At 37.7% G+C, this 17,451-nt stretch overlaps 1 protein-coding gene across 3 annotated transcripts in view; it reads left to right on the top strand.

The window, feature by feature from the left end:
- CEP350 (centrosomal protein 350) overlaps positions 1 to 17,451 on the top strand; it is a 91,920-nt gene that overhangs the window by 39,238 nt on the left and 35,231 nt on the right. For all 3 annotated transcript variants that reach the window (XM_087930450.1, XM_087930451.1, XM_087930449.1), the window contains exons 11-23: positions 28 to 149; positions 915 to 1,897; positions 2,300 to 2,435; positions 7,356 to 7,510; positions 9,274 to 9,463; positions 10,195 to 10,400; positions 10,505 to 10,668; positions 11,438 to 11,548; positions 12,066 to 12,206; positions 12,287 to 12,420; positions 13,727 to 13,846; positions 14,648 to 14,802; positions 16,721 to 16,905. In XM_087930450.1, coding sequence (XP_087786576.1) covers positions 28 to 149; positions 915 to 1,897; positions 2,300 to 2,435; positions 7,356 to 7,510; positions 9,274 to 9,463; positions 10,195 to 10,400; positions 10,505 to 10,668; positions 11,438 to 11,548; positions 12,066 to 12,206; positions 12,287 to 12,420; positions 13,727 to 13,846; positions 14,648 to 14,802; positions 16,721 to 16,905 — 2,802 coding nt within the window. The remainder of the gene's footprint in view (positions 1 to 27; positions 150 to 914; positions 1,898 to 2,299; positions 2,436 to 7,355; positions 7,511 to 9,273; positions 9,464 to 10,194; positions 10,401 to 10,504; positions 10,669 to 11,437; positions 11,549 to 12,065; positions 12,207 to 12,286; positions 12,421 to 13,726; positions 13,847 to 14,647; positions 14,803 to 16,720; positions 16,906 to 17,451) is intronic.

Genomic DNA, 17,451 nt, shown 5'->3' with positions numbered 1-17,451 from the left:
TTAAAAAATGTCAATTTTTCTTCCCAGTCCAAACCAGGATATCAACCATCTGGAGAATCTGATAAAGAGAACAAGGCTCAGGAGCGTCCTGTTAGTGCATCATCCAGTAGTGATATGTCTCTCTCTGAGCCTCCTCATCCTCTTGTAAGGTAAAGTATGCATTCAGGGCTTAGAAAGTAGAACACACTAAATACCAGAGACAATGGTTTTATATATGATTTAGCTATACAGCTTTTATAGCAGCTGAGAATAATGAAATATTTTTCCAAATCTTGAAAATATATTTACTAAGTTCAGTGCTCATAAAATTCTTAAATATGTCATGAAAAGCAAGATGCCACTTCATAGGTAATTAGAAGTGAAATAGAATTATTTTTGTATATTCAAAGCTATGTCTGTACCAAGATTCTTCAGGAATGCAAATGAAAAGTGCAAGATTATATTGTATGAAGAATTCAGATTCACTTTAAAATATTCAAATTTGGAGCCAGTAATATGTTTAACGATTATATGCTCGACTGTTGTTAAACTGTATTTAAATGTTAAATTCATGCATGGACTGTTAGCAGTCTTGATGGTAGATGGAGTGTTTAGTTAAGTTGAGTGGGTAGGCTGAAGAACCCAGTAATCCACAAGTCTATTTGAGAATCTTTACAGTTTAGATAAGTGAAAAATAGAGTGTCAATAAAAACCAAATCCAATTTTAAAAAATCAAGGAACTTCCTTGCCAAAAGAACAATTAATCAACAAACCACATAAATTTCATTGCCCTCTTCCCTGAAGTCAATCATCCAAAATACTTCTATCCTTGGCCACCATAAGTTTATCAATTCTTAGTACAGGTGATTATTTTATAATTAAATGTTTAAACTTTATTGCTGTAAACTGATGACAATTCAATGGATTATTTACAGAGATAATACACTGGAGCCTTTAAGAATTCATCCAGAGAAGCTGAGTTCAATAGCACAGTTTCCTAGCTCAAAATCTGTTTTGAATGGAGCTTTTTTCTCTCAGCTTTTATCTTTGGATAACATGGGTATCTTGCAAAAGGATTTTGAATCTGTAACATCAAGCAGAAGGAGCCATAACACAGCTATGGGATCCATGTCTTCAACTCCTCAGCCATTTATGTTATCTGCTGTACAACCCACCATTAATCATTATAAACATAAATTGGACCGTATTGAAGCCCTAAAGGCAACTGCAGCCTCTCTTTCAAACAGAATTGAAAGCGAAGCCAAAAAATTAGCTGGGGCTGGCATTAACTATGAAGCAGCGTGGCATACTGAACATGACTTGTTGGATCAAGGTGATACCTGCTGGGCAAAAGCCAGCAGCCCTCCTGTGAGAGAAGATGATGTCTTTTCAGCCAGGCTTCAGAAAATGTTGGCAACCTGCAATTCGCATACAACTTTTGATGATAACCCTCCTGGAATGGAAAATCTTAATGAGTTTAAAAAACTCCCAGAGTCTATTAGTCCTCATACAGGTGCTGTTGGTCTTCCAGGCAATAATATACCTGAAGAAATATTAGGAAATCTGTCTCAAAAGCAAACATGCTCTGCTGGGCCTGAAAACAAACCTGCTGTTCCGAATGATAGTGCGGATTCCATAAGTGAAGGTCTACTCAGCGATGGTCTTCTCTCTGAGGAAGAAGGTGAAAAGCCTTATAATCCATCTTTGAAGGTTGCTGAGGCATTAAACGAAAAAGAGTTCTGTGTTGCAGATAAAACTGGTTTTGAAACCATAAAAGAATTTCAGAAGGAGGCAGAAAATTATTTACCTATTTTCACACAGATTAGGAATGGTCCAAAACCATGGGAAGAACTTGTCAAGGGAAGTCCGCATAGTGTGATCAACATCTTTACAAAATCTTTTCATTTGTGTGGGAAAGGTAAGCAAATACAAACCTTTTGATATCTCTGATATTTTGTTAGGTAAATAATTGAATGAATATTTCTTGAAATCCTGTGTTCTATATGTATGTCTACTTTTGCTGGTATCTGCTTATAGGTATAAGATTTTAAATTTGTTTTGGAAATGTCGGCTGCTATACTTTTTTGCAATGAAGTCAATCTTTTGTTAAAAAGTTCCACCTCTTTGCATTGCTAGGGAAAGAATATATTTTCTTAGTTCTATGTATAGCTATTTAGAATTTTCCAAGTTGTTTTGTATAATTGGTCTTTGAGTCATGATCATTTTACCCATTTGCATACTCTGTGTTAAACCTTTGTTGAAATATAAATTCTTTTGAAATATTGATTGTATTTCATTTTCACTTTCCTCCTTCTGCCAGAATCTGAAGAACATGCAGGACAGGGATCATCAACACATAGACCTTTACTTCCTGCCATGAGCTCTCCAGATAGTATTGCTTCCTATGAGGATGATTTCATCTCATCAGTGGACAAAAAGTCTACACCTGAGCACAGGTAGATTTTTTTCAAATGCATGATGAAGCTATAAAATAAGAGGTGAAAAATTATTTTAATTGAATAATATGTGGTTATATATGTAATTGTATAATTATTGTATAATTATAATAATGTCTTAACACGATCAAGGCCGATCTAGAGATCGCGAAGGCAGACCCGACATACGTGGCAGACAGAGAGGTGTGGAAGCAGTACTCAAGGACATTAGCGGACCTCGCCAGAGCGCGAGACAAACGCTGAAGAAAAAGAAGAAGAAGAAGAATTATAATAATGTCTTAATAGTCTAGTTTTCTTTAATGATACAAATTGCTATCTGAAAATTCTGACTTCTCAGCTTTAAAATTTTAGTATTCCAACATTTTTGTTAGAATTTGTGATGACCTGGGGCATGGCACAAACACAACACAGTTACATAAGCAAGAAAAGTCCCTTTAGTACCTCCAATTTTGCTCCCAATGTCCAGGTTACCTTTGGCTGGAGAATAAACTCTCCCAAGAATAGTGGAGGAAATTCAGTCGGAAAACAAAGTACATACAAACTGTAAATAAAAATCCACACAAACGGGCTGCAGTAATTAATTTGACAGGGCAGGAGAAGGAATTGCAGACTTGAAAGTTCATCAAAACACACACAGTTGGGAAGATGCCAGGAACCCAGATAAGCCTCTGACAATACCAGATAATTCACCATTTGCTGGCTGTGCGCAACTCCTCTTTTTAAACGCTGTGTTCCCAACTGCATCTACTGAAGGGAATCAGCCCTTTCCTCCCCCATAAGCCACGCAACTCATATTGCTCCCTTCTCCATTCCTCCCTGCATGCCCTAGGATGAAGAGAGGGTGGGCCTGGGTCTTCCTCCAAATTCCCTCTGCCTTGCTCTACCTCTCCCCTGCTCTGCCCAGCCAGGCTGTACCCTTCCCCAGTTTCTTCCACAACCAACAGAGCCACACTCCCACTCCCTGTCAGCTGCTTGGCTTCCCCGTCCGAATCAAATTCCGACAGGGCCATGACAGAATGTTATAAATTAGGACTGCTAACTTCTATTACAGGTAGACCTCGACTTACAACCAGTTTGTTAACAACCATTTCACAATAATGACTGCCTTGGAATGGATGCTTTACAGCTCATAAAGCACTTCTGGCTATCATAAAACCTTGTGCTACCCACACTCTTGGGTCACAAGATCATATTTGGGACACCTGGCAGTGAGTTTCCAATGTCTGGCAATCACGTGACCACCACTTCCAGTCTTGTCTGCCAGCTTCCCCAGAAAACTAGGGGAGAAGCAGGCAGGGGAGTTTTCAAGTGGAGGGGACGTAGGATTTGAGATCAGTTCTCCTAGTGCACCAAGGGATTTCTCCTCCTCTCTGTGCAGGGAGAGGAAATCTTTCTGCACACTGAAGGAATGGGCCTCAAATCCAATGGGAATGATAGTGAACACAGCGAATGTCTGTGGAGATTCTCAGTAATCCAAGTCATAGCTGTCTCAAAGATAGTTTTTTTTGGCTCAGAGGCAACTGGATTGTGTTTTCCCCCCCTTGAGGAAGAAGAAGAAAATATTTCACTTCTAATCCAAGAAGCTTCATCAGTTGTGATGGTGGGCAGATGGAAGGATACAGTGGTGGAATTCTTTTTTTTTTACTACCGGTTCTGTGGGCGTGGCTTGGTGGTCATGTGACTGGGTGGGCGTGGCCAACTCAATGTCACTCACATCAAGGGGTGCCTCACCTGGCCCCTCCCCTCCCAGCCATTCCTTGTCACACCCAGCCCCAACTTATCTATAGTTCTGTAAAAATGTTGTTCACCTGTTTTGACTTTATTATCTGCATACTATAGATGTACTTTCATGGACCACTGAAAGGAGGAAATGGCTCACATGCTTTACTCAAGAGTGTGATAGGCAACAGGCTTTTAAGGGGCTGCCACAAAGAAAGGGGGGGGAATGTATTTTCCAAAGCACCAGGAGGCAAACAAGAAGCAATGGATGGAAACTGAACAAAGAGAGAAGCAACCTAAAACTAAGGAGAAGCTTTCTGACAGTGAGAACAATTAACCAGTGGACCTGCTTGTCCCCAGAAGTTCTGGATGATCAATCACTGGAAGTTTTTAACAAGACTGGACAGCCATTTCTCTGAAATGCTATAGGGTTCCCCCCAAGGTCCCTTCTAAGTGTTATTCTGACACCTTTCCCAGGACCTCTACTCAGAGTTTGGCATCCTCAGTTTTCCTGCCTGAGCAGGGGGTTGGACTAGAAGACCTCCAAGGTCCCTTTCAACTCTTGTTAAACACATGTGTATTTTATGCTCTGGACTATTGACACTGAATGCATGTAAACCCTGAAAAATATGTGGTAGCCCTGGGTAAAAGAAAGGCAGTAGAATCATTCTAGGTGTAGGTAAATATTAACATAAAATATTAACACATGATAAATAATGGAACAATTAAAAATAATAGCACAAGAGTTTTCTCTGTCTCTCTCTCCCTTCCTATTTTTTTTCTTTCCTTCTCTTTCTTTGTCTCTTTCTGTCTTTCTCTCCCTTTCTTTCTCTCTCTCTCACACACGCACCACACTCTCTCTCTCCCCATTTTTCTTTCTTTCTTTCTCTTTCTTCCTCTTTCTTTCTCTCCCTCTTCTTTCTTTCTTTCTTTCTTTCTTTCTTTCTTTCTTTCTTTCTTTCTTTCTTTCTTTCTTTCTTTCTTTCTTTCTTTCTCTCTCTCTCTCTCTCTCTCTCTCTCTCTCTCTCTCACACACACACACACACACACACACACACACACCTGTCAGCCTTCATTCCCTCTCATTCCAGGCACTTTACTCACAAGGGGAAGTGAATCCAGCATTAGAGAAGTTCTGCAGGTAAACAGACTTGCATTTGAAGCTCCTGCAAACTTCCCCATGGCTGGATTCCCCCCCCACCCCCTCGCTCCAGGCACTTTACCCACAAGGGGAAGCCATACTTCTACTGTCCATGAAGAATTCAGCCTTGGAACAGTTTTGTAGGTTAATGGACCACTGCTCCGCCCACAGTCATGTGTTTTCAAGTGGCTGCTTGAAAATGCATGGCTAGGGCGGGGAAGCAATCCTCCTTTAAACTGGGGCAGCGAGCATCGGGTGGGCGGGGCAAGCAAGTGAGCGGAAACTGGGTGACCGGGTTGGGTCGTGGCCAGCTAGATATTGCTACCAGTTCGGTGACCCACGCCAAATTCTTGCTACCGGTTCGCCCGAGTAGATGAGAACTGGCTGAATAGCACCTCTGAAAGGATAGGTAGTGAACACAGCAGTCTCATGATTGTTCTTGCCAATGGGGTGAGGAGAGGGTCCAGACTTTCTGAAAATGGTGAGCAGCCTGTGCCATCTCCCTGCCGTATCATGTCCTGGAAGTCACAGTCCTCTCCCTGATGCTCTGCTTAACAACCCATGTCATCTCTTAATGACCACATCTGAGGAATCTGAAATTGCAATCATTAAGCAGAGTGGTTATATTTAATTACCATTTCACTCAATGACCAAGATTTCAGGCCCAATTGTGGTGGTAAGTGGAGGCCTATTTGTGTACAATTTATATAAATATGGCATTATGAAATTCCAGTATAAAAACCTTTTTAAATATGCTGAAGCATAAGAACTCACACTTACAGCAACAATAAAAAACTAGTGCATGCTTTCTACCAATTAAAGCATGCAGTACTTTTTATCTTGAACAGTTTCTGAAACAGTATAATATTCCTAATTTTTATATTTTAAAAGCAGTTAAAATATTTGGCATGATATTGCAAGGGATTTTAAATATTAATTTATAAAGGCCTGGAAACCACAAGATAATGAAGATCAGCAGAAAGCATTTTTTTCTGAAGTGTGCAAACAGCATCTGCTGGAACTCAGGGCACAGTATCCTCCCCTCAGCATGACTGTGGGGTCCCACATCAAATTCAAGATCACATCTTGACTGGCTGCAACCTGTGGGTATATACCAGTCCATTATCTGATTTTTTTAAATATAAACAATGTTGTGCCTCAATGATTATATGGCCTAGACATTTTATTTAAACATGGATCTTTTTAACATTTGTATTTTATTGTGTTTTACTAATCTAGGTGAAATATTAATATATATTGCTAGTTCATATACAATATGCCATACGCTACATAAATAAATCCACTTTACTGATTTGAAAATTATACTGAGGGAAAAGCAACCTCTAGGTTTCAGACCTCTCAATATTCTTTGTTTTTTTATCATATTGGGTTTGCCTTTTAACAAAGGAATGATCGTATTCAGAGAACATAAAAGCTGCTGTGAAAAACTGATCATCTTGACCTGACACTTACTGTAATAAATATGGAGAGACAGAAGCAGGACTATGAGGCTATGGTTAAGAAGATGTTGTAAGGAGAGGCTTTTATAAACACAAAGCAACAGGCTAGCATGAAGAAATGATGGACTATGATTGTTATTCCAGTATAGCTAAACTAGGAGACGGGGAATCAAAAGCAACTTACATCCTGCTAATGTTTTGTAAGATGTCAGGAAAAAGAAGCACAAAATAGTTATTTTTGAAACATGGGTTTTAAATTTTATTGTAAAATTCTAATGTATACAATTAATACTTTTAATACATTTTTATTGCAAAGTTCAATAGATATATTTTGAATTTAACAGATGGAAGTAACTGGTACATTTATTTCTTATTAAACTCTAACCCCAATTAAAACATTAGTTTTATTCATGGTGAAGATTGCATAAATTAACTTACCATTTTAGGAGGTTACAGTATCAAAGAGTTTGAAAATTCCTGTATAACGGAACCAATTAGCCATAATTATGTTTATTCACAAAACTAGATGGATTTCATTGTGATATGATTGATAGAGATAAAAAATATTGACAATGTGTAATTCCATGCTTGTATTGGCAGTGCCACAAGTAGCACCAGCCTGAAAGGAGAGCTTACCAGTAAAAAATTGCCTTATGATCACCAAACTATGGAATTAACCCATCATTCCTCAGGACCACTATCTTCAGGTTCTTCTCGTGCATCCGCATCTTCTAAAAGAAGAGGAAGAAAAGAAAGTAAGAGCTTTTCAACTGCTTGTTTATTACAAAGATAAGTTTGCTACCTAGTTCACCAGTTCATCACAATATACATACATCAAAAAGACTTTCAGGCCAGTACCAATTACAGAGATTAATCTAAGTAAAATAGTAAGAAACCCTTAATTAGGTAATTTTATTATTTGGTTAAGAATCCTACCACATTTTATCTCAAAATAAAATTTTATCTCAAAATAAAATTGAGAGGTGATGGTGATTACTAAAATCATCATAAGCAATCAGAGGTTGGGTAAAATATATTGTTAAATTTTACTTTTTTATTTGTTGTTGCATGAAGACTTTTACTATGACTTGAACCATAATCTGGTACAAATACAGGTAGGCCCTCAACATAGGACAATTTGTTCCGCAATCTTTCAAAGTTATCATGATGTTGAACAAAGAGTCATATGATCCATGCCCAAAGCTATGGCTGTTGTAGCAGGCACATGACAGCTCACTTGTACTTAACAACTGCAAGGGTGTGCCAATTCCTCCCACTCACCTATCTCCACCCACTTGGCCTTTTTTGCCTCCATGCTACCCTGCACTTTACAGCCCCAACTGACCTTTTCTGCCATCTTCTTGCTTATGCTTCTAATGAAATATGTCTGGTCTAGTTTCCAGGCCATATGAGTCTGGCTTTGTGCTGCAAAAAAAAAAAAAAAGCAGGGGTGGGGGAAGCATAGAACAGCCCCTCTTTGAGGCAGAGTGCATCAAAGCATTCCTTTGTGCCATCTTCCTGCACCTGATGGGGCTGGCTTTGTGATGCCCCCCCAAAAAAAAAAAAAAAAAAAAAGCAAGCCAGCCCATACGGCCCAGGAGCATGGTGCAAAAGGATATTTTGGTATGCTCTGGCTCCTTCAGGCTGCTTTGTGTTTTTTTCCCTTTTGCACAAATCAGCCCCATATGTGCAACAGCTAGGCTGGGCACACCTCACCCTCAGCAAGAACAAGAAGATGGCAGCAGAGCACAAGGCGGCAAGGGTCTTGGAGTGCAGGGTAGCAAGAGCAACTGGGTCTGTTAAGGTTGCAGCTTCCTAGGGCATGGCAAGAAGCCCCAAAGCCACATAGTCCTGGGGCTGTTGGGCACTCCACAAACGGGTGCAGGAGTGCCAAAACTGCAAAGATTGGGGAAAGTAGATGGGAGGAGTCCCTTACCTTACTGAGGCTCAGGGTTGTGGAGGATCAAGCTCAGAATAGCTTGAATTTGGGTGAATTTTTGGCTAATGCCTGGTAAAATTTGCTTAATGATGGCCACAGGGATTACTGGCATTGTGGCCACTAAGCAATGTGATCTCAGATTGGCTTGCTTTACAATTACATTGCTTAGCAACTAAAATTTCAGTCTCAATTGCAGTCGTAAGTCAAAGACTACCTGTAAATATAGATAGTGGCATTATTTCTTTCAGACTTCCTCTTTCTTGCCAAATATTGTTGTTTCTCCCTAGCAATTATTCAAATCTAATCTCTTCGTCTCTCTGCTTAGTTTTTATTCTTGCATGGCATAAAATAGGTTAAATGTAGAATGATTAGTTCAAGATAATCAAGGAAATTTTATGAATGGGATTTAATGGGAGAATGGCATAACTCTCAGATACTGATATGTACTGTACCACCTTAGTTCCAGTTTAAAATATTATGATTTTTAATCTAAAAACATTCACTGAGTTTATCAGTTGGTGGGGGAATTCTTATTTTTTGTATTTATTTTTAAACATGGTTTTCTAAAATACGTTACAGAGACAGAATCATTAAATGGATTTCCAAATGACTCTCTCTGGGAAAAAAGCAAAGCATCCTTAGGATCAGACTATGGTTTGGAACAAGCAAAACACTTACTATCTAGTAACGCAGTGTCTAACAGAGAACAAGAAGTGAACCCAGATTCTGACAGTACTGCAGAGGAACTATCTGGTCACTCATTAAGGAGGTAAAATCCTATTGCCAACTCTGATTTTAAACTCTATAGCATAGTTTATAATTCAGGTAAAATATTGTAGTAGTACAACAGCATATTACTGTTATATTGGTATATTTTATTTATATATAAAGTAGGAATCAATGTTCTTGGAACATAACACATAATTTACATTTCCTTTCCTTTTGTCAGTTTTCAAAATGGTCACATAAGTTTAATGTGGATTAAGGGGCCGTGCTCTGAGTGTAGAATTCTGCATTTACTTGGTTGATTGATCAGTATTTACTCCCTTCTAATTAAAAACACTTTTGCAGTGTACAACATCCATCAATATAAATGATAAAACATCCACTGTAGATATCATAAAATAATATAAGAAATCTAACATAACCAATCCTTCAAAGATAATGTCAGCTCACACATCAAAGACTTTATGAAAATGATTCATTTTTAATAACTTACAAAAATACAAGAGGATTTTCAAAGTTTTTATTCTTTTTAGTATAAAAACATGTTGATTGTAGAGCTGGAAACAACAGTCAAATGTATTTGAAATATGTTTTCTCATTCTGTCCCAGTGTATGAAAATATATCCTACTGATGAAAAGGCACAAATTAAGTTTGCAATTTTTAATATCACTAGTTCTTCTTTAAATAGAAAATACTTTTAAGCTATAATTTTAAACTGCTGCTTTATGTTTTTAAAGGTAAATAGTTTTTCTAAATAATTTTTGTTTCTTTAGTCTCCCAGATAAAGTTAGATCACCAAGAACAATAAGCTCTCCTCAGTCTTCAAACATACAGAAAAAAATGGATCCTGTAGGAAATACAGCAGAAAAACTTAGATCTTTAAATTCTTCTAGAAACATAGCTTCTGGATCTAAGCTAAATCCTGACTTCTCTGACTTGGGTATTGGAAACAACAGGACTGGAGCCAATATTCCGAATGGTGAGCTGGCAAAGAATGGAAAAATTATGCTATATTTGATATATTTTGTGGTGATTTGAGCATATAAATGTCGTTGTTTCCTAAGTTGTGTACTGATTTTACAGGTTCCATGCGCTTCTCACCTGCTGGTCTCCAGCATCGTTTGTCTGCAGAACTTAACTACCTAAGCACTATTGAAGAGTCAGTACACCAACTCTCTGATATAGAACGTGTGCGAGGGATATCACTTGCACAGCAGGAAAGTGTTTCTCTGGCTCTAATATTAAAGGTAAGATTAATGAATCTGAAATCCCTTAAAATATTTAGTATGTATTTTCAGTTTTTTATCTCTTGGGAACTTCAGTTCTCAAACTTTTCACTCTATGTAAGAAAAGTTTCTATTAATAACTGTAAAAGTAACCATTATTTTTTCCTTCTATTGGCTTTGGCCCTCACTCTAAAGTATCTCTGTAGAGGATTAGAAGAGTTACAGTAGGGGTGGGAGAGTACCCAAGGTAGACATTCTGTAAAGCAACAATAATTCTGCGATCTTTATTCCAGTAATTGTGTATTTTTGAAATCTAATTTTCCTTTAAAAAAAGGTTATAGTTACAATTTTCAGTCATGCCTGGCATTCTAATTTAAAAGATATGTTAATTATATTTTCTGTTTTATCCTTGAGGACCAGGGATTGTTGTATACTGTGTTTTTTGTATTTTAATACATGTACAACCATCCAGAGTTACTATTGTGAGATGGGCAGCTATATAAATCCAATTAATTACATAGATTATTCATTATGAAATTGGTACTAAAATGTATTAAAGTAGGAGCAGATGCTGAAATATTAAAGCAAATTATTTTATAATTATTTCATTGTATTTTATAATTATAATTAAATATCTGATATATTTCAGCTACTAAATTAAAACCATTTAGAATTAAGTTAATGAGCCATTACTGTTTTTAAATAATGGAAAATTGTACAATCCTTTTGCATAATTCTATAAAAAGGAAGAATGTAAGTGAATAAATAATAAGTAAATTTTCACCTGTAGTCCCAGCAGCAGAGACATGAGAGGGACTTGGCTCTTCTAAAGCTCAAGGCAGAGCAAGAAATGTTGGAAAATCAAAGGAATCTGGAAGAGGCAAAACAAAAAGCAGCTCAGGTAATGAAGCATTTTAAACTTCATTACGCTTGAAAAAAACAAAACAAAAATAGAAACCTTTTCCACAGAGAAATGGCTGGTGATAGCAATGAATGGTAGTTAAAAATGATAGGCAGTATATTGATATATTGAAACATTGTGTTAGTGATGTGACACATTAGTGATTAGCAAAAGCATTTCTTCACAAAGTGGTGTATTTTGCCAGTATTTCTCTAAATTATTAGAACTTCCCTTGTTCAAGAATCAGGGTTGCAGCGTGATGGTTTTATTTGTTTTTGAACCACTTACAGCTTAGAACCAACATACTTAAAGAACATTCATAACACTTCATTTATAGAACTGTGATTTAAAATTACATTTCCTATCAGTAACATGAAATAATTTTTGTTATTAAGGAAATAATCCCTCCCCTAAGTCAATTAGAATGAATTTCATGTTCATGTTAAGGTCAAAGCACAGCTACACTTTTAATAAAAGTAAATAGATTTCAAAACCAAACTTGTATCTCCATGTATAGGCCCATGCAGAATCATTACATCAGTTGGCACAATCACATCAGGAGGCAGCTGAGACTCTACAGGACACCACATCTAAGATTGCAACTCATCAGCTGGAGACAGCCCTGTTGACTGCAGATACTGCTCGTCAGATACGTGAAGTGAGTTCTTTTCTGTTGCTTCTTAGCGCATAAGTTCATTGATACATTTGAAAAATGTATTTTGCTCTGCTTTTTATTAGATGACAGAACGTGCACGTTTCCAGATCTCTGATGCAGTTGGTACTACTGCAGCTCCAGTTACCACATTATTTGACCAAGAATGGAAGCAGGGTTCAGCTTCCTTAAAGCGATTAAAACTTCACAATATGAACAGGTATTTTATGTAGAAATTTAATTTGAGGCTGTAATATTTTTAATGAAGGTACTTCAATAAGGAAAACGTGTCAAAGCATCTGTAAATAGTAGATTTCCCTGATAATTCCATTGATTTGTTTATTATAGGTCTGTAGGAAAATGTCAGTCATAGAAAGTTGCCACTTCACTATGTAATTTTGTTTTCATAAATTTGCCTCAGGTGTGTAGGGAAGGGATAACCACAGATGAAGCATTGTCAATATGTAGATGGTACTAAAGTACAGTTTGATTTATAGGAGCATACTTGCCTCCCCCTCCTCCCTCCAAATGCTGGTTTTGAAAGAAAAAGCCTTTTAGTTTTTCCAACCAATTTAGATCTGTTTCACAGCGCTCTGGCATAAAACTTACTTCTCCTATCAAGTACCTCACCTGTTGTGAGAAAATAGTAGCACAGAACGATGCGCTTAGAGCTTTGCTAGTTTAGGAATCCTCTCTTGTTTTTCTATACTTGCTAGAAAGAGGAACAATAAAAGCTGATTCTTGTACAGATATACTGTGTTGGAAATTACCAGGGGTAGGTTTCAATTTTTTTAACAACCGGTTCTGTGGGTGCGGCTTAGTTGGTGGGCGTGGCTTGCTGGTCATGTGACTGGGTGGGTGTGGCCATCTCAACGTCACTCACATGAAGGGGTGCTTCTCCTAGCCTGGCCTCTCATGACAGTGGGGATGCTGCAATGGTTGTAAGTGTGAAAAATGGTCATAAGTCACTTTTTTCAGTGAAATTGTAACTTTGAATGGTCACCAGTTTCAGACCAAAACTCAAAAATAGTATGTAAACTCACGTTTGAATGTCAATCTTTCTAGCTAGCCAAGAAGCCTTGCTGAATGTCACTCATCTTGGTTCCTTGTCATTAAAAGCTTTTTTTCTGGCAGCTCTGCTTCATTATTCAATTATTTCTTCAAAGTGCTAACTCCAATGGAAGTATTTCCTCCCAACAGTGGGTAAAAAGCTTAAAACAACCTTTCCCCTTTAAGAAAGTACCAGCAAAGGAAAAAAAAACCTCCTTCTGAGACATTAAGTCTAGGCATACTGCCAAGAATGTAAGAAGGGTGGAAAAAAAACAAAAGGAGATTTCTTCCAACAACTGCTTAGAAAGTTAACAAGTGGTTCTAGCGAATAGGTGAAAACCTGTAGAATCCCGCCCCTGGAAATTACCATTTATTTAACTTTAATATATTGCATTTGTATTCAGTTATTTCTCAGGCAACTGTAAATGCTGCTGTGATTTTTAAAACAATTCAAACTTTCCTGTTTCCTTTAATAGAAAAGCAGATTCAATCAGCACACCATCAGGTAGAGAGGAGACAAATGACTCAAAGCATCATTGTTTGCATGCATTTGATAGCTATTCAGAATCATCAAGATCAAAGGCACATGATCAGAGGTGAGACACAAGATTTATAATCACTATCTATCAAGTATAAATTCAACCAAGAAGGTTTGGTTTAATTCAGGAAATGATGGCTAGGTTGAGGTTTTCTTTCTCTCAAACAGTATTTTCAGTCATCTGTATCTCTTTTTGTGAATCCAAACTAGCTCAAAGTATTCTTAAACCAATTGTTATATTTATAAATAATAACCCTAACAATTCATTAAATTTATGGGGCTGTCAAATCAAAAGAGTCGAGGCAGTATACAGAGTTTAAAAATAATACGTAAATAGAAATACTAGCTAATTGGGGGAATACATTTCTGAAAAATAGTATGCAGAAATTTTTGAGGACCTTTTTCCTGGGACCTGCCAAATAAAATTCCGTAGCAGTTAGGCTCATAGCATGCCTTCTGTGCCAGATCTTATGGGATAGGCAGATGTAATTGTGAAGAGGTTTCCTCTCAGATAACTTGGTCCCATGCCATGAAGGGCTTTAAAGGTAAAAAGCAGTACCTTGAATTGGAGCCAGAAACAAACTGGTAACCAATGCAGCTTGTGGAGCACAGATGTCATGTGTTCCACTCTAGGGGCACGCACACAACTGCCCATGCTGCTGCATTCTTCATTAGTTGAATTTTCCAGATAGTTTTCAAGGACAACATCCCCATATAGAATACATTGCAGAAACCCAAAGGAGAGGTGACTAGCACATGAGGGACTATAAACAGAGCAATTGCATGAAGCTGTGTAAATTCATTCTGTGCCTTACATCAGTATTAATTCAGGACTCCTATATGCCTTTTTATAATGCAGTAGTAGCAGCAGTCGGCAGGAAAGTCCATCTTCTAAGGAAACCAAGAAACTTTCTCATCGTGAAAAACCAAGCAGTTCCATTGAGGAGGAAGCTCCCACAGCAATCAATGATTCACTGCAGAATATCAGTATCCCATCTATTCATGACGAGAGAGGTTAGTTTTCAGATCAATATTTAACCAAAGCAATGCTCGTTCAATTTTTGCTTCGTAGTTGTGTTCTTTCCACTGCTATGTCAATGATTTTGCTCAAGGGTCTTCCAACTTGGCAAGCTTAAGACTTGTGGACTTCAACTCCCCGAATTCCAGAGCTAACATGACTGGGGGAAAAATTATGGGAGTTGAAGTCCATACATCTTAAAGCTGTCAAGTTTGAAGACCCCTGGTTTTGCTGATGAGTTACATGGTAATAATATAAAAATAATTCCCTACCCATTTCCTACCCATCACCATCCTGATTTCTTTATATGTTTGTTTTTGAGTAACCATCTGTTGGACTCTGCAGAACTTGCAGTCTGATAGTATCATTGCCAAACTGTCCCTGGCTTGCTGTTGCTTTCATCCTCCTTATTCTTAGCACTACTGGCTGAATAACTGTCCCCCTTCTTCTTGTGCTAGTTATCATTTTTAAGAAAAAAGAAAGGTAAATTTAATCTCTACAATCATACATGCATGTTCAGAATTCTTTTGGTTGCTTTCTCTGGTATATCCAAGAAATTGGATTCTTGGAAATGAGGTTGGGGTGGGAAACAGGTATATTACAACCAGTGTACTTAGTTTTCAGTAGATTCCAGTAAGAGCTATTATTGAGGAATAGAAAAGTTATTTTCTTACCCCAAGGCATACAAGCTGAAAAAGGGCAAAGTTAGTTCATAGCCTGATTTTTTTTCTGTCTTCCTTTCTAAGAAGAAAAAGTATTTTGGAAAGAGGTTTCCTAACTTTGAATGTTCTGACACCTTTTGGCAGGACATTTATTTATATATTTATGTACTAGAATTGAATGCACCCTTTAGGAGAAAATGATTCAGCACAATGTCTTTTTAAGAAACTATAGTTTTTTTTCTGATTGGTTCAGCTGCTTTGAAAGTTGTTCCAATATCTTCAAAGGCTTCTGTAGATACAAGCAAGATAAATGGTAGTAGCTGCTAGAGAGCCAAGAAACATTGCAGCAGCTTTAATGGTTTGAAAAGAGTTACTAGGGGTTAGGGTTGGGGTTGGGTTACAGCCACTTGTTCAGTGATCATTCATAGTTATGAGGATGCTGAAGAAGAGGGACTTAGAATTGATCCTTGGAGTTCCAGCCTTTGCAATGTGCTCACAACCATGTTGTTGCAATCCGGGTTCTTGGGTGGGTGGCTTGCGATTACAATGTTGCTGCAAAGTGTGATCAATATGCAAAGTCAGTGGGAAAGCCAGCAGAAAGTTTTCTTTTTTAACAAAACAAGTTTTATTCAAAGCAGAAAGTTTTCAAGTTGCTCCTAAAAGTTGTTGCCCCCACTTTTTTTCTAAAGTGCCCCACTACAGAGTACGAGAGCCCCTGCTGTCCTACCTGCCCATACTCAGTAGTGCCCATTTATAGTCCAATAACACCAATAGCACCCACCCACAGCACCCCGCACCTTCTAACAGCTCTCATCTCCTCAGCTTGCTTGCCTAGGACATCTGCGGTCCTCTCTTAACAACCTAGGGGATCTCTGGGTTACAAGAACCAGGTCTGCTGGGTTTGTTGTTGCTAAGCAATGAGGTTAGGTGATATCACGCTTTACAACCCACATCGCTTGCAAATGGAGCATCTCATTCCAGTTAAGTTGGTACTTCAAGGGCTACCTTGAATCTTCCCAAAACATGTCTCTCAAAGAGTTTACACAGCTCTATTATGTAATAGTTCATAGTCTGTGTATATGTTTATTGTTTTCTTAATAAGGTCAGGAATTTTGATAGTTAGGCACATCTATATTTCTGTCCATTCAGTCAGTATTTACTCATTCTATATTTGCAACATAATCTTATTTTGTAGCATTTTTTGTTCTGTAATGAATTCCTTATTTTTTCCCCTTATATTGTATCTGTTCAGATTCCACTTCTGTTGCCACAGAATATTCCCTGAAATTTGATGAGTCTATGACAGAAGATGAGATTGAAGAACAATCATTCCGGTCTTTGTTGCCTTCTGAGAGCCACCGTCGGATCAATCTGAAGAAACGAAATCACCAAATTTATTCTGATGAGGAGGCTTCTCCTGGAAAGTCACCTATTAAGGCAAGATTTCAGTAGGCTGGAGCTATTCATTTTTTGGAATCTTAAAAATTTTAATAGGCCTGTTTTCCATTTGCCAATTGTTTGTGTGGGAATTTATTAATGCGTGTTTTAGTTGTTTTAGCTGTTTTAAATTTGTTACACATTATACAGTATATGTGTAACTGCTCTTAGAAGAACATTTGTCAGAAAAAGTGAAACAATCAACAGAAATAAATACATAGGTCTGTCCCCTAGTTGCTTTCTGAAGGTGACATTATCTGACATTCTTTTCATTAATCTGACTACTGGGTGGCCATGTAAATATCTGCAGAAGTTCATCATTAAGTTGACTGCTAAAGATTCAACATTTTGCAAAAGTTGTAGTTTTCTAAGCAGTGGGTTGGACTAGAAAACCTCCAAGTTCCCTTCCAACTGTGTTATTCTATTCTTCCCATAAGTCTTTTCATGGAGAATAAATATAATGATCTTGAATGCAGAGGGAATAGTTCAATAAATAATAGGCATAATTAATGAAGATTGTTTTAAAAAATGAGTATCGGTGAGGTG

This window comes from Pseudonaja textilis, chromosome 3, assembly GCF_049901715.1.
Source record: "Pseudonaja textilis isolate UNSWEBS1 chromosome 3, rPseTex1.2, whole genome shotgun sequence".
Taxonomy (NCBI): Eukaryota; Metazoa; Chordata; class Lepidosauria; order Squamata; family Elapidae; genus Pseudonaja; species Pseudonaja textilis.
The sequence above is the reverse complement of the archived record's forward strand: the minus strand, read 5'-3'. Positions and strand labels throughout refer to the sequence as shown.